At 46.3% G+C, this 18,129-nt stretch overlaps 1 protein-coding gene across 2 annotated transcripts in view; it reads right to left on the bottom strand.

The window, feature by feature from the left end:
• The window catches only part of UBE2U (ubiquitin conjugating enzyme E2 U), a 76,410-nt gene that overhangs the window by 2,479 nt on the left and 55,802 nt on the right, over window positions 1-18,129 (bottom strand). For both annotated transcript variants that reach the window (XM_089653391.1, XM_089653392.1), the window contains exons 8-10: window positions 11,487-11,575; window positions 6,840-6,906; window positions 3,946-4,058 (exon numbers count right to left, since the gene is read on the bottom strand). In XM_089653391.1, coding sequence (XP_089509517.1) covers window positions 3,946-4,058; window positions 6,840-6,906; window positions 11,487-11,575 — 269 coding nt within the window. The remainder of the gene's footprint in view (window positions 1-3,945; window positions 4,059-6,839; window positions 6,907-11,486; window positions 11,576-18,129) is intronic.

Raw genomic sequence — 18,129 nt, 5'->3', positions numbered from 1 at the left:
GCTCGCAGAACCCCTGCCAGGACTTTGAATGGCATCCGCAGAATCTCTACCAGTACTTCCAATGAGGTTCGCAGAACCCCTGCCAGGACTTCGAATGGCATCCGCAGAATCTCTACCAGTACTTTCAATGAGGCTCGCAGAACCCCTGCCAGGACTTCGAATGGCATCTGCAGAATCTCCACCAGTACTTCCAATGAGGCTCGCAGAACCCCTGCCAGGACTTCGAATGGCATCCGCAGAATCTCTACCAGTACTTCCAATGAGGCTCACAGAACCCCTGCCAGGACTTCGAATGGCATCCGCAGAATCTCTACCAGTACTTCCAATGCTGCTTGCAAAAGTTCTGCCAGGACCTCCAGCATCCCTTCCAGTACACAAATGGCACTTGCAAAAATATATTTTTCTTCCATGTTGGAAGGAAAACTGGCAACAGGGTCATGGGCCAAAGCTCATTGGTGCATGTGGGGAGCGAAGGCTCCTCATCCAATAGAAGAGCTACTGTAGCTACAATTGCTGAATTGAAAAAGTGAATGCTGGTTGTGATAGAAAGGTATCAGAACACACAGAGCATCACAGTTTGTAGAGCACGGGGCTATGTAGCTGCAGACCGGTCAGGGTACCCATGCTGACCTGTGCCTAAAATGGGCATGTGAGCGTCAGAACTGCACCACGGAGCAATGGTAGAAGGTGGCCCGGTCTGTTAAATGCAACACTGTTTTCAGGAACACAACAATGAGTTTGAGGTGCTGACATGGTCCTGAAATTCTCCAGATCTCAATCTAATTGAGCATCTATGGGATGTGCTGAATAAACAAATCTGAATCATGGAGGCTCCACCTGGCGACTTACAGGACTTAAAGGACCTGCTACTGACAGTTTGGTGTCAGATACCACAGAACACCTTCAGAGGTCTACTGGAGTCCATGCCTCAAAGGGTTAAGGTTGGTGGTCATAATGTTATGGCTGGTGTGTGTGTTTTTAAAAAAAAATAATATATATATATATACACACAGTATATATATGAATTTTGGCTGCTGATAACTTGTTTCAGATCTGTGACCACAATAAAGCCAAGGATAACCAGGCCGCTAGTATTTTCAGCACTGGAAGCCAGGGCCGGTGCCTTCACTAGGCAAATTAGGCAGCTGCCTAGGGCGCACTGCCACCTGGCACTGTGTGGCCTATGGACCACTTGTAGGAATTCTTCATTTCTCTACACAGAGAATGATGAGATAATGATGGTAGCCTGTACACTGTCCGTGGCTGCGTGTCCCTGGAGGCTGTCTGCTGCTGAGTGCCCTGGGAGCTGCTGCTGTCTGCTGATCACTGGTTGTCCCTAGAATGCTGACCGCTGGTCGTCCCTGTCTGGAGCCGCCTGCCACTGAGGGTCTGCAAGCTGCTTACCGTGAGTGTCCTGAACTGTCCCCACTGTGTGCACCGACCACCCGTGTCCTGAACTGTTCCTGTTGTGTGCACTGACCACCCGTGTCCTGAACTGTCCCTGTTGTGTGCACTGACCACCTGTGTTCTGAACTGTCCCCGCTGTGTGCACCGACCACCTGTGTTCTGAACTGTCCCCGCTGTGTGCACCGACCACCATGTCCTGAACTGTCCCTGTTGTGCGCACTGACCACCTGTGTCCTGAACTGTGCCTGCTGTGCGCACCGACCACCCGTGTTCTGAACTGTCCCCGGTGTGTGCACCAACCACTCGTGTCCTGAACTGTCTCCGCTGTGTGTGCACTGACCACCCGTGTCCTGATGGCATGCCCGGAGTATAGCTACCTGTGGTGCCCCGTGAACCCAATGACCCTAGAAAGCTGGGTGGGAGCTGTGCTGTGGCCAGTCTCCACAGCTAGAGTCCCGTTGAGTCCCCGAGGCCCCTGCCCAGGGGTAGATTGCCGCCTGTTGCCCGAGCCCCTGTCCAGGGGTAGATTGCCGCCCGTTGCCCGAGGCCCCTGCCCAGTGGTAGGTTGCCGCCTGTTGCCCGAGCCCCTGTCCAGGGGTAGATTGCCGCCCGTTGCCCGAGGCCCCTGCCCAGTGGTAGGTTGCCGTCTGTTGCCCGAGGCCCCTGCTCAGTGGTAGGTTGCCGCCTGTTGCCCAAGACCCCTGCCCAGGGGTAGATTGCCGCCTGTTGCCCGAGGCCCCTGCCCAGTGGTAGGTTGCCGCCTGTTGCCCAAGGCCCCTGCCAGTGGTAGGTTCCGCCTGTTGCCCGAGGCCCCTGCCCAGTGGCAGGTTGCCGCCTGTTGCCCGAGGCCCCTGCCCAGTGGTAGGTTGCCGCCTGTTGCCCGAGGCCCCTGCCCAGTGGTAGGTTGCCGCCTGTCGCCCGAGGCCCCTGCCCAGTGGTAGGTTGCCGCCTGTTGCCCGAGTCTCCAATCCGCTGTCCAGTCATGGAGGGAGCTCGGCTGAGGCCCCAAGCCTAGGGGGGAGATTGCCTGCCTGTCGCTGAAGACCCCCCGTGCCTGGAATCGTCCCTGGTTTGCGCACACATCACCCTCCCTGCCATTTCCCCATTGAGTGTCTGTCAATTTGTTGCTTCAATAAAGTTTTGTGTGTTCCCCATCTTCTCCGTGTGCTCTGTCCTGCCTACGCTTCCGTACAATTGTCTCACAGCCTGTACACACACATGACCATTTAGTACCTTCTACACAGCTAGAGCCTATGGGGAAGCCAAGGGAAGTGGTGTAGTGCTGGGAGGCTGCCTGTCCTCACTGAGAGCAGCAGCCTGAACTCTGTGCCCCGGCAGGAGCCATCAGAGGTGAGCTTAGCCTAGGAGGACAGTGGGTCATGGTGGTGACGGGAGGAGGAGGGGGGGTGGACAATGGTCGGGGTAAAGGGAGCAGATGCTGATTAATCGTGTGGGACGCCGCCATGTCATGAATGATCCTTCAGCTGAGGAAAGGGGGAGGAAGAAAGGACAGAGGAAGATGCCAGGTGTCTGGGGTCAGTGTAGCAACTGAGCTGCCGCTCCTTCCAGTGTTCCTCTCAGACTCAGTCCCTTACTTTAAGCTGACTGGTGGCCGCTGATCACTGTGGAGTTTTGCAAGTCTGTTGCTTTTTTTTTGTTGTTTCTCTGTCTGATTGGTTAATACAGTTAATTTATTTATTTATTTTAGGTATTTATATCTCGCCGTCAATTTACGCAGCTCTTTACATATATATTGTACATTCACATCAGTCCCTAACCCTCAAGGGACGTACAATCTAAAGTCCCTAACTCACATTCATACATACACATACTAGGGTCAATTTAGACAGGATCCAATTAACCTACCAGCATGTCTTTGGAGTGTCGGAGGAAATCGGAGCACCCGGAGGAAACCCGCACAGGCACAGGGAGAGCATGCAAACTGCAGGCAGGTGGTGCTGTGGTTGGGATTCGAACCAACGACCAGAGTACTGCCAGGCAGAAGTGCTAACCATTTTGCCACTGTGCTGCCCATATAAATAGCTAATATATATTTTGTCTTTAATATTGGTGCTGGTGGCACTTATTTTTGCAAATTAAAATACATTTAGCAGTTTTATGTTTTGTTGATTTAATATTTAAAATTTTTTTTTGTGGGGGGGGCACAAGTAGCTGGTCTTGCCTAGGGCGCAAAATATTCTAGCACCGGTCCTGCTGGCGGCCTTTATATTTCTCTTACGACTGTTGATCTCGTTTGTCAACAATACTACATGATAGGTAGGAACAGGGGCGGACTGACCATTTGGAAACTCGGGTACTGCCCGAGGGCCCGGGGTCAGTAGGGGGCCCCATGAGATGCCCCTGATACCTTTTTCATAGGCTTTTTTGAGTATAGGCAAGGACACAGGGGTCCCATGATCCCCTATTGCCCGGGGGCCCCATGAGTTGCCAGTCCGCCCCTGGGTAGGAACACTCACTATACCTCTGACTGTAGGGAATTTGCATCACCCCAACACATATAACAGATACAGTACATACCCGACAACCGGCAGAACACACATTTGTGAGGGTCCTCCTCACTCCCCAGCCGTATGGATGGAATCACTCTTCTTCTATCATCAATAAGCCCCCTGCGGGTAATGATGTTGTATCTATCCATGCAAAAAGATACATGATGAGAAGTTGGTAGTAGATCAAACAATTTGGTGCCAAGGGTTACGGGCTCATTCAGACGGGTGATTAATAGTGTCCCCCATGCAGAGCCATTTGCAGGCGTGTGTGTATGCACCTTGGACCTACATGCAGGCAGCCCATAGTAGTGCATGCGCATGCAGCGGCTGCACAGACACAATCACATGACAAAGTGGGACATGCAGGCAGGAGCAGGCGCATGGATCCAAAGGCACAGTGTCTGCGTTCAGATCCGTTCACCCACTCTTGCCCACATGTTAAACTTTGACATGCGACTGTGTGTATCCACGTGTATCTATGGGCTGCCTACATGTACATTCATGTGCCAGCAGCTCTGTGTAGAGGATTGGATTAATCACCCCAAATGAATGAGCCCTAAAAAAGGAAACTGTAATGGTTCAATGACAATTCCATTTTGTTTATTTATTATACACATACTATTTGTTTTACAAATTAACCTTTAAACATAACCAAGGATTCCCCAGAGCACTATGGCTTAACTCAACAAACAACACAGAAGAGGGGATTGCTTTCCAGTTAACTTTTTCATATTTATATCTGAATATGTGAAAGAGGAGTAAAGTGACAACTGCTGGCTAGAAAGAAGACTGGATGACATGAATATGATGATATGGAATACAGCCATGTGTTTATTTATTTCAGGTACTTCAAGCAAGTACACACTATAGAGGGATGTGCTTTGTTCATATTTCATGTCTGAGGTTTACAATCTCTCAAAGAGACTATCAACCCCTTGCCTAGCAGGCACATCCACCCCCTTCCTACCCAGGCCAATTTTCAATTTTCAGCGCTCTCACACTTTATTTATTTCAGGTACTTATATAGCGCCATCAATTTACGCAGCGCTTTACATATATATTGTACATTCACATCAGGCCCTAACCCTCAAGGGGCAAACAATCTAAGGTCCCTAACTCACATTCATACATACACATACTAGGGACAATTTAGACAGGAGCCAATTAACCTTCCAGCATGTCTTTGGAGTATGGGAGGCAACCGGAGTACCCGAAGGAAACCCACGCAGGCACAGGGAGAACATGCAAAACTCCAGGCAGGTGGTGCCGTGGTTGGAATTTGAACCAACGACCCTGGTACTGCCAGGTGGAAGTGCTAACCATTTAGCCACTGTGCTGCCCATTTAACCCCTTCAATACCAGGCACTTTTATCTATTTCCTGCCCAGGCCAATTTTCAGCTTTCAGCGCTGTCATGCTTTGAACTAATATTGCGCGGTCATGCAACACTGTACCCAATCTGAATTGCTTTCTGAAAAGCTTTCTTTTAGTATTTAATCACCACTGGGTTTTTATTTTTTTACTAAATAAATGAAATGAGACCGAAAATTAAAAAAAAAAAGTTTTTCTTTGTTATAAAATTTTGAAAATAAATAATTGTTCTTCATAAATTTAGGCCAAAATGTATTCTGCTATATTTCTTTGGTGAAAATAACCAAAATCAGTGTATATTATGTAGTCTTTAGGAAAGTTATAGAGTCCACAAACTTTGGTACATACAGAACAGTATACAGTATATTGACCAAATACTTATTTTCCACCATAATTTGCAAATAAATTCTTTCCAGATCAGCCAATGTGATTGTCTGGATTTGTTTTCTCATTTTGTCTCTCATAGTTGAGGTCTACCTATGATGCCAATTACAGGCCTCTCTCATCTTTTTAAGTGGGAGAACTTGCACAATTGGTGGTGACTAAATACTTTTTTGCCCCACTGTATCTGGAAATCGATCAATCCTGATCGACCAATCTCATTTCTTGAGGACCGACAACACTAGGACAGTACAAATACCACCCAAATTACCCCCTTTTGGAAAGTAGACAGTGAAAGGTATTTAGTAAGAAGCATGGAGAGTTTTTGAAGTTGTTTTTTTGTTATACTTTTTTGGGAAATGAAGAAATTAAATTTATTTCACTATTTTTTTACTGTCAGCATCATCATGCAACGGGTGTGGCGGTGATCAGGGACACGGACTAGTGACAGTACAACAAAAAATTTTTTTTCTTTTTCATTACATTTATTTCCTTTTTTTTTACGATTTTTTTTTTTTTACTCATTGTGACCAGAGTAATATAATGTTACCATCATGCAACTGGTGTGGCGTTGATCAGGGACACTGGCTGGTGACAGTACAACAAAAAAAAAAAATTTTTCTTTTTTTATGATTTTTTTTTTAACTCTCTGTGACCAGAGTAATATAATGTTACCATAGTAACATTGTACTACTCTGGGGAAGTGATCAGGATTTTTTTTTTTTTTTTTACACATTATGATTGTTTATAGCAGTGAATTTCACTTCTATAAGCAAGCATTCTACTGAATGAAATTGATTCATTCAGTGTGTTTTGTTGTGATCGGCCAAAGCTAATCACATGGTACAGATGGGCCCTGTCTATACCATGTGATCACTGTGACCAATCACGGCTAGCAACATGATTGTACACAGTGAATGGTATGAACTGAATTGAGTTTACAGTTGTGAAGTGATCAGCTGTGATTGGCCACGGCGATCACATGGTACCAGTAGTGGGCTGGTACACTGATCAGTCATCTGCTGTGCCGGTGACAGATTGCACCCATTCGGCCATGCGTGAGGCTCGTTTTGGGAGGATGTCATATGACATCTATCCGGAAAGACGAACGTCCCGCCCAGCCTATAGCAAATTGAGTTGTGGTTAATCAGCGGTATGTTATCCTACTTACTGTTTGTTTGCATTACTAGTTTCATTGGTTTGCTTGTCCTGTTCTTTGGATTTGAGTCCTTTATGCCCTGCAGAAAAATGGAAAATAGATTGTTAAAACTTAAACTAATTTTGTCAGTAATCCAGAGCTGTCTGGTGTCCTCTGGAGACTCACTGTGTTATCTCTAAGAAGCTATTCAGCCCTCCCAAAGAGGCTATTAAAGTGGCTGTAAACCCTTCCATACCCCCAGTGCAGTGACTGGCCTCAAGTGATACACAGAGATGAAAGAAATCCTCCTACATAAGTTGTACCTGTTTATCTGCAGTGTTCTTTCCTCTACAGCCGTTCAAAATGATGAATTTATAAAGTTTGTCTGAGGTTTCAGAAGGGGATGGAAAGCTGACCTTACACTCTACAGAGCCCAGTGAGGAGAGTTCTGAGAGCTGATTGGAGGAAAGGGATACCCCCCCCCCCCTTTCACACAGCTCTCAAGAACAGAGCTGAGGCTGATAATCTACTGGAGCTCCCTACCCTGTCACCATTATTCTCTTGATGTCAGGAAAACTTGTTGGAAGTGACTCAGATAGCAGAGGAAGGTGGCATCAGACAGAAATGACACTTAGGGGTTGATATACTAAAGGCAAAAAGAATGTGCACTTTGCAAAGTTACTCCAGAACTTAGTAAATGAGCATAAGCTCTGCTGACTTCCATCATCCTATCATGTGCAACCCAAAAAAGTTGTTTTTTTTTTTTTCCTTGCGTGTGATTGGATATTCTTTGCAAAGCGAAGCTTTACCTCATTTACTAAGCTCTGGAACAACTGCACTTTGCAAGGTGCACAGTCTATTTGCCTTTAGTAAATCAACCCCCAAGTGCTCAATTCAAGCAAGTACACACTATAGAGGGATGTGCTTTGTTCATATTTCATGTCTGAGGTTTACAACCACTTTAAGCCCTCTCAAAGAGACTATCAACCCCTTGCCTACCAGGCACTTCCACTCCCTTCCTACCCAGGCCAATTTTCAATTTTTAGCGCTCTCACACTTTATTTATTTCAGGTACTTATATAGCGCCATCAATTAACGCAGCACTTTACATATATATTGTACATTCACATCAGTCCCTAACCCTCAAGGGGTGTACAATCTAAGGTCCCTAACTCACATTCATACATACACATACTAGGGACAATTTAGACAGGAGCCAATTACCCTACCAGCATGTCTTTGGAGTGTGGGAGGAAACCGGAGTACCCGGAGGAAACCAACGCAGGCACAGGGAGAACATGCAAACTCCAGGCAGGTGGTGCCATGGTGGGGATTCTAACCAACGACCCTAGTACTGCCAGGTGGAAGTGCTAACCATTTAGCTACTGTGCTGCCCACTTTGAATGACAATTACGTGATCATGCAACACTGTAAACATGGTACATTTTTACCAATTTTTTAAGGACGGATAGAGCTTTCTCTTGGTGGTATTTGATCACCGCTGGGTTTTTTTTAGTTTTTGCAGGACCCTTTTTTTTTTTGTCCGCACTAGAATCGGATCATATGGGGATTCTGCACATCGCACCAGGTTTTGCGGACAGATTTCAGGGTATTGTTAACATAACATACACACCCACAGCGGTTCACATGCTGCGGTGCAAAGAAAACACTGCAAATTCTGCACCGCATCTGTGTGAACCAGGGCTAAAAGTGTATGTATAGGTCAAACTTTATTTTGTTTAGTTTTGGATACAGTAGGGAAGGATTAGGACCTCTGTCAGGTTTCTATTACTGTTTATGTCCACCCTGCTGAGCGTCGCCTTGTTCATTTTAAGATTTGACAATAAAATGTGGAAGCCGATTGGTTTCTATGCAGAGCTGCACCGAATTTTGCAACGGGCAGTTTTAATAAATAACCCCATATGATTCTTGGCTCTGACTCCCTTTCTTTGTGTACATATCTGCTTGAGCTATTGAGCTCAGTCAGCAACAAACCCTTTACAATAGACTGCTATGTCTTCTCTGGAAGACATGTAAAAGGTAGACTAAAACTCCCCTACTTTTCAAAGAAAGAAATACTTAATATTAATATACAGAAATACATATTTTTACATATTAAAGTGTAATTGCGAGACCATTCACAAAGCGCAGCTTGCAGTAGGAAACCAGCTGTGAAGCCGTAAGGCTTCACTGACGATTTCCGTTACTTAAGATGCCGACGCAAGCACCCGAAGCCGATTGAAGAATTGGCTCGGGTAATGACATCGCAGGATCCCCTGGACAGGTAAGTGTCCTTATGTTAAAAGTCAGCAGCTACCGTATTTGTAGCTACTGACTTTTAATTTTTTGGGGGAGCCCGGAGCTCCGCTTTAAAGCGGAACTAAACCTAACTTGTAAAAACTGCAAACAGGCAGCAATTTGGTGCAGAAGAGACATGCTATGTCCTTTGCACACTTACTACCTGCTCACAGTTATCAATTGAATGTATACTAGGCTGCGCATGATGCCATCCCCCACGACCAATCAAGAAGCAGAAAGCCTGGCTCGCAGAGGGAAGATGACAGCAGCCGGCAAAGGATGTAATCACATCGCTGAAAAGTTGAGGTGAATATATTTCCGCTTTATGGAAAATAAATATATTTTTCATTTTTTAGACCAGGGGTCTCCAAACGTTTGTAAAAAAAGGGCCAGTTTACTGCCCTTCAAACTTTAGGGGGGCTGGATTTTGGTCAGTGGGAGTGAAAATGCGCTGGCATCAGTGGGAGGAGCAGTGCCCTGTCATTGATGTCAGTGGGAGCAACAGTGCCCCATCATTGGTATCAGTGGGAGGAGCAGTGCCCCGTCGTTGGGGTCAGTGGGAGGAACAGTGCTCCATCTTTGGGTCAGTGGGAGGAACAGTGCCACATCATTGGTGGTTAGTGGGAGAAACAGTGCCCCGTCGTTGGGATCAATGGGAAGAACAGTGCCCCGTCCTTGGGATCAATGGGAAGAACAGTGCCCCGTTGTTGGGATCAATGGGAAGAACAGTGCCCCGTCGTTGGGATCAATGGGTAGAACAGTGCCCCGTTGTTGGGATCAATGGGAAGAACAGTGCCCCGTCGTTGGGATCAATGGGAAGAACAGTGCCCCGTCGTTAAGATCAATGGGAAGAACAGTGCTCCGTCATTGGGATCAATGGGAAGAACAGTGCCCCGTCGTTGGGATCAATGGGAGGAACAGTGCCCCGTCGTTGGGATCAATGGGAGGAACAGTGCCCCGTCGTTGGGATCAATGGGAAGAACAGTGCCCCGTCGTTGGGATCAATGGGAGGAACAGTGCCCCGTCGTTGGGATCAATGGGAGGAACAGTGCCACGTCGTTGGGATCAATTGGAGGAACAGTTGCACGTCGTTGAGATCAATGGGAGGAACAGTGTCCCGTCGTTGGGATCAATGGGAGGAACAGTGCCCCGTCGTTGGGATCAATGGGAGGAACAGTGCCCCGTCGTTGGGATCAATGGGAGGAACAGTGCCCCGTCGTTGGGATCAATGGGAGGAACAGTGCCCCGTCGTTGGGATCAATGGGAGGAACAGTGCCCCGTCGTTGGGATCAATGGGAGGAACAGTGCCCCATCATTGGGATCAATGGGAGGAACAGTGCCCCGTCGTTGGGATCAATGGGAGGAACAGTGTCCCGTCGTTGCGATCAATGGGAGGAACAGTGCCCCGTCGTTGCGATCAATGGGAGGAACAGTGCCCCGTCGTAGGGATCAATGGGAGGAACAGTGCCACGTCGTTGGGATCAATGGGAGGAACAGTGCCCCGTCGTTGGGATCAATGGGAGGAACAGTGCCCCGTCGTTGGGATCAATGGGAGGAACAGTGCCCCGTCGTGGGGATCAATGGGAGGAACAGTGCCCCGTCATTGGGATCAATGGGAGGAACAGTGTCCCGTCGTTGGGATCAATGGGAAGAACAGTGTCCCGTCGTTGCGATCAATGGGAGGAACAGTGCCCCGTCGTTGGGATCAATGGGAGGCACAGTGCTCCGTCGTTGGGGTCGGTGGGAGGAACAGTGCTCCGTCGTTGGGGTCGGTGGGAGGAACAGTGCCCTGTCATTGATATCAGTTGGAGGAATAGCTCCCCATCATTGGTGTCCATGGGAGGAATAGCGCCCAATTGTTGGTGTCAGTGAGAGGAATAGTGCCCCATCGTTGGTATCAGTGGAAGGAAAAGTGCCCCAAGGGCCGGATAAAAGCAAGCAAAGGGACCCCTGTTTTAGACCACCATAAAAAAAAAATGTTCCAAACCAATATATTTTACGTTTGAATTTTGCTTGAGGTGATTGTAGCCGTATTAGTGCATTTGCGACAGAAACAATTGAGTACTGACGTGATACTTTTTTTTTTTTTTATTTGCACTAACATACAATTTTGAGGACAAGCTTTCGGGAAATGTCCCCTTCTTCAAGGTCCAAGCTGTACTCTTTGAATTTCAGTCTTGTTTCTTGGAACACCAGTGACGTCTACTGGTCATACAAGGTACTGCCTGAGGTACCACTACAGACAAAACTCTGATCTTTTTCCATTTATATAACAAAGTACTTTCCTGAGAGCAAAAATGATAAATATAAAGCGTGGTAAGCCTAATAAAACACTGGGACTTAGACAAGGCTCACAGTCTCTATGCCCCTGTCCATCTTTACCTGCAGCTTGTAAATCCTCAGCGTCAGTCGATGTAGCGATTTCACTCCAAATTTTGTGATAATCTTCAAAAGAAATGGCTTTTATCTTCCTGCAAGATCAAAATAAGAAATCATGATGAGCAATCTATACTCCTAAAGGAAGCATGTAGTAAGCACTTAGTGGGCAGAGATTAACCCCTTGTGGATGGTGTCTTGTTAGCAGAATGGTAAAATATTACTAAACCCCGGACCCTGCATTCACTATATCTGGTCTCCCCGGACCCTGCATTCACTATATCCGCTCTCCACGGACCCTGCATTCACTATATCCGGTCTCCACGGACCCTGCATTCACTATATCCGGTCTCCCCGGACCCTGCATTCACTATATCCGGTCTCCACGGACCCTGCATTCACTATATCTGGTCTCCCTGGACCCTGCATTCACTATATCCGCTCTCCACGGACCCTGCATTCACTATATCTGGTCTCCCCAGACCCTGCATTCACTATATCCGCTCTCCCCGGACCCTGCATTCACTATATCTGGTCTCCCCGGACCCTGCATGCACTATATCCGGTCTCTCCAGACCCTGCATTCACTATATCCGCTCTCCCTGGACCCTGCATTCACTATATCTGGTCTCCCCAGACCCTGCATTCACTATATTCGGTCTCCCCGGACCCTGCATTCACTATATCCGGTCTCCCAGGAACCTGCATTCTCTATATCCGGTTTCCCAGGACCCTGCATTCACTATATCTGCTCTCCCCGGACCCTGCATTCACTTTATCTGGTCTTTCTGGACCCTGTATTCACTATATCCGGTCTCCCGTAAATGTCATATTCTTCTTGACAAGCCGCTCCTGTACAACAAACGTCAGAAGCGTCTTACCTGGGCTAAAGAAAAACAGACCTGGTCTGTTGCTCAGTGGTCCAAAGTCCTCTTTTCTGATGAGAGCAACTTTAGGATCTCATTTGGAAACCAAGGCACCCGAGTATGGAGGAAGAATGGAGAGGCCCAAGGACCCAGAGTATGGAGGAAAAATGGAGAGGCACAAGGACCCCAAGTATGGAGAGAGAATGGAGAGGCCCAAGGACCCCGAGTATGGAGGAAGAATGGAGAGGCCCAAGGACCCCGAGTATGGAGGAAGAATGGAGAGGCCCAAGGACCCCGAGTATGGAGGAAGAATGGAGAGGCCCAAGGACCCCGAGTATGGAGGAAGAATGGAGAGGCCCAAGGACCCCGAGTATGGAGGAAGAATGGAGAGGCACAAGGACCCCGAGTATGGAGGAAGAATGGAGAGGCACAAGGACCCCGAGTATGGAGGAAGAATGGAGAGGCCCAAGGACCCAGAGTATGGAGTAAGAATGGAGAGGCCCAAGGACCCCGAGTATGGAGGAAGAATGGAGAGGCACAAGGACCCCGAGTATGGAGGAAGAATAGAGAGGCCCAAGGACCCCGAGTATGGAGGAAGAATGGAGAGGCACAAGGACCCCGAGTATGGAGGAAGAATGAAGAGGCACAAGGACCCCGAGTATGGAGGAAGAATGGAGAGGCACAAGGACCCCGAGTATGGAGGAAGAATGGAGAGGCACAAGGACCCCGAGTATGGAGGAAGAATGGAGAGGCACACACTGAAAGATGCTTGAAGTCCAGTGTGAAGTTTCCACAGTCTGTGTTGATTTGGGGAGCCATGTCATCTGCTGGTGTTGGTCCACTGTGCTTCATTAAGTCCAGGGTCAATGCAGCCGTCTACCAGGAGATTTTGGAGCAATTCATGCTTCCTTCCGCAGACGAGCTTTATGGGGACGCTGACTTCATTTTCCAGCAGGACTTGGCACCGCCCACACTACCAACAGCACCAAAACCTGGTTCAATGACCGTGGGATTACTGTGCTTGATTGGCCAGCAAACTTGCCTGACCTGAACCCCATAGAGAATCTATGGGGCATTGCCAAGAGAAAGATGAGAGACATGGGACCGAACAATGCAGAAGAGCTGAAGGCCGCTATTGAAGCATCCTGGTCTTCCATAACACCTCAGCAGTGCCACAGGCTGATAGCTTCCATGCCACGCCGCATTGAGGCAGTAATTGCTGCAAAAGGGGCCCAAACCAAGTACTGAGTACATATGCAGCTTCTACTTTTCAGAGGTCCGATATTGTTCTATGTACAATCCTTGTTTTATTGATTGCATGTAATATTCTCATTTTCTGAGATTGTGGATTTGGGGTTTTCATGAGCTGTAAGCCATAATCATCACAATGATGACAAATCACGGCTTGAACTATCTTGCTTTGCATGTAATGAGTCTCATATATTAGTTTCACCTTGCAAGTTGCTGCACTGAAATAAATGAACTTTTGCACCATATTCTAATTTTTTGAGTTCCACCTGTATATACACAGCTGGCACACTGCTATATGAAGTAGGTAATGTCACACTATTATAGTGCATTATAAATCTCAATAGTCATCATGTTGATATAGGTAACCACAATGGGGTATGTATATATTATTGCACATTGGTTAGGGCAACAGGTCCATCCCACCCACCGCAAGATATCTTTCAGCCCCTCTCATCCAGTCCTCCCCATTTACTGTGTGTGGAGCTGTTCACCGCAGGGCTGCTCTTAAGGGCTTGCCACCATGATCGTAAGGGGGGATATGATCTCCATGTATAATACATAAGGGGGGATATGATCTCCATGTATAATACATAAGGGGGGGATATGATCTCCATGTATAATACATAAGGGGGGATATGATCTCCATGTATAATACATAAGGGGGGATATGATCTCCATGTATAATACATAAGGGGGGTATGATCTCCATGTATAATACATAAGGGGGGATATGATCTCCATGTATAATACATAAGGGGGGATATGATCTCCATGTATAATACATAAGGGGGGGATATGATCTCCATGTATAATACATAAGGGGGATATGATCTCCATGTATAATACATAAGGGGGATATGATCTCCATGTATAATACATACGGGGGGGGGGGGGATATGATCTCCATGTATAATACATAAGGGGGATGTGATCTCCATGTATAATACATAAGGGGGGATGTGATCTCCATGTATAATACATAAGGGGGGATATGATCGCCATGTATAATACATAAGGGGGGGGATATTATCTCCATGTATAATACATAAGGGAGATATGATCACCATGTATAATACATAAGGGGGGATATGATCTCCATGTATAATACATAAGGGGGGGGATATGATCTCCATGTATAATACATAAGGGGGGATATGATCTCCATGTATAATACATAAGGGGGGGATATGATCTCCATGTATAATACATAAGGGGGGATATGATCTTCATGTATAATACATAAGGGGGGATATGATCTCCATGTATAATACATAAGGGGGGATATGATCACCATGTATAATACATAAGGGGGGATATGATCTCCATGTATAATACATAAGGGGGATATGATCACCATGTATAATACATAAGGGGGATATGATCTCCATGTATTCACCCTGAGGTCATCACAGAGGACAAGGGGGCGCTCTTTACATCTGGAGGAAAAGAAGTTTAATCTCCAAGCACGGAAAGGTTTTTTAACAGTAAGAGCTGTGAAAATGTGGAATAGACTCCCTCAAGAGTTGGTTGTGGCCAGCTCAGTGGATTGCTGTAGGAAAGTCCTGGATTCTTTCTTGGATACACAGAATATAACTGGATATAACATTTATAGGGAAAGGTGATCCAGGGAATATCCAATTGCCTCTCGGGGGATCAGGAAGGATTTTTTTTCCCTGCAGGAGCAAATTGAATCGTGCTTTGCTGGGTTTTATGCCTTCCCCTGGATCAACTGTGGGTGTAGGATTATATATATTTTTTTTCATTGGTTGTACTGGATGGACTCTTTTTTCAGCCAGACTAACTAATTGTAACTATGTAACTATAAGTAGCATCAATGGACCTCCCACAACTAAATAACACCCCAGCCAAAAAAGGATCCACCTCAGCAAAAATAGACCCCCAGCAGCACAACAGATCTCCCAGCAGCTAGAATCAATAGACCCTCCAGTAGCCAGCATCAATAGATCTCTCCCTCAACAGTAGATCCCTCCTAGGAACAAATGACTCCCGAACAACAACTGACTCCTCAGAAACAAGAGATCCCAACAAAAATAGACTTCCCCTCCAGCAGCAATTGATACCCCAGCAGCCAGTATTAGTAGACCCTCCAGCACACCCCAACAACCCTTGCCACTACATACATTCAGTGCTGGAGGTGCCGAAACTGCATTCCCCCGCATTCCCACGGAAAAAAAGCCCTGCTGATGAAGAGCATGCTTGTCATTGCAGGTATACAGGACTCAAGACATAAGGGTGCAGTAACATAATCTCAACCTGTGGAGGCAGTATTGCCCAGCCAGAATACTCCATCCACAGTTCTCCCCATCTCTGTAGCTCAGTCATGGCAGACAGACTTTCTGTTTATTTGCTTGGTGAAGATGGGATTGCTTTGGGAAACAGGCAATAGCTTCTGAAACCGGAGAGTTTGAGGCTTTGTTAGGCTATTTTTTTTCTTTTTCACAGTGGATAGGTACAGAGGGAGTATTGCGGGGAAGATACGTTGTTGGCTAAACAATTTGCTGAAATGAATTCGTAGGTCGATCCAAATACAAAAAATAAATAAATAATTAAAGCTAGAGTTTTTCTTCGTATCAGCTGGGATGAGTTTGGATTGTGGATTGGATTGTGATTGAACCTGGAAATTCTCTATATTGCTGGCCCAATGAGCTGCTACCCTTCAGCAGCAATCAGGGGCGGACTGGCCATTCGAGCACTCGGGCAGTACCCGAGGGCCCGGGGTCAGTAGGGGGCCCCATGAAATGCAGACCAAAGAAGAGATTTGTGAAAAGAGATTCACAAGAAAGCGGCTACATTATGGACAGAATGCGATACTCAGAAAAATTTCCAAAAATTATGCTTTATTACACATTAATGATTGGCACTCGGGCAATCGCCCTGGTTTACCATCACCTTAGTATGAGACAATACACACAGACCTAAACACAGACCTTTTTTTCATTCAATTTTTTACCCACATTGCCTTATATAAGCCTAGGGTTATGCTTCTCTCCATGTGGTAACTGTATTTGCCTTATGCTTGCATGTGATATTATATACCAATGGTACAATTTTTGATAACACCTTCTTTAGGGAGTGTAACCTATGTGGTAACTATATGTGCTTATATGCATAGTATGTGATATTATATACCCATGGTATAATTTTTTGAAAATACCTCCTACAGGGAGTGTAACCAATGTGCGGTGCTGCAAATGCTTTAGACTATGGTGGTCATAGCCTTTGCAGCACATATATCCAGACCGGTCTTGGTGTGATTTTAATGGTTTTAGGTCTGTGTGTATTGTCTCATACTGAGGTGATGGTAAACCAGGGCGATTGCCCGAGTGTCAATCACTAATGTGTAATAAAGCATAATTTTTGGAAATTTTTCTGATTATCGCATTCTGTCCATAATGTAGCGCTTTCTTGTGAATCTCTTTTAACAAATCTCTTCTTTGGTCTGAATATTTTTTGGCTACTGGATGGAAGCCATATATTGGGTGATACAGTAATTTATATTTGAACCTCTAAATTTATCTTTTACTAACTGTGGCCCCATGAAATGCCCCTGGTACCTTTTTATAGGCTTTCTTGGGTGTGCTTTGAGTGTGGGCAAGGACACAGGGGCCCCATGATCCCCAATTGCCCTGAGGCCCAATGAGTTGTCAGTCCACCGCTGGCTGCAATTATACAAAGAAGCGTGGATGCTCATGATATTATTGACCTGATATGGCCACTGGTAATTGACAGCCTCCCTATGGGTTCAGGAAAACTGGTTCTGGCTCTGCTCATCCCTTATCATAAGTGAAAATGTATGAGGCATTGGAAGCACTGGGACAAGGGTCTGCCAAGGCAAAAAGACCAAAGTGCACCACCTTACATGAGCTGTGAACTGCCTAAGCAGCATAGGTTGCTGGTCATTCTTTTTGCCCCACCTCCTGCTAAAACACCTAAGGTGGCTGCCTCTGCTGCCTACCCCCCAGCCCTAGTTCTAAATAGATTATGTTAATTTGTACAGTATAGACCAGTGATGGTGAACCTTTTTGAGCCCGAGTGCCCAAACTGCAACACAAAACCAACTTTTTTATTTCAAAGTGCCAACACTGGAATTAATCACTTGCCTACCGGGCACTTCTACCCCCTTCCTGTCCAGGCCAATTTTCAGCTTTCAGTGCTGTTGCACTTAACAATGACAATTGTGCGGTCATGCAACACTAACCATATGCAATTTTTATCATTTTTTCACACAAATAGAGCTTTTTTTGGTGGTATTTAATCACCACTGGGTGTTTTATTTTTTGCACTATAAATGAAAAAAGAGCAAAAAATGTAAAACATAAAAGGTTTCCTTTGCTTCTATTCTAAAATTTTGCAAACAGGTAATATTTCTTCTTTGATGTGCATTGGTGAGGCTGTACTGATAGGCAGCACTGATGGGCATTGATGAGGCCGCACAGATAGGTAGCACTGATGAGGCGGCACTGTTGAGCATTGATGAGGAGGCACTGATGATGCACTGATATGCAGGAAAT

Source organism: Staurois parvus, unplaced genomic scaffold (assembly GCF_062004578.1).
Source record: "Staurois parvus isolate SC_StPar_1 unplaced genomic scaffold, SC_StPar_1.0 ptg000709l, whole genome shotgun sequence".
In the NCBI taxonomy this organism is placed as follows: Eukaryota; Metazoa; Chordata; class Amphibia; order Anura; family Ranidae; genus Staurois; species Staurois parvus.
The sequence above is the reverse complement of the archived record's forward strand: the minus strand, read 5'-3'. Positions and strand labels throughout refer to the sequence as shown.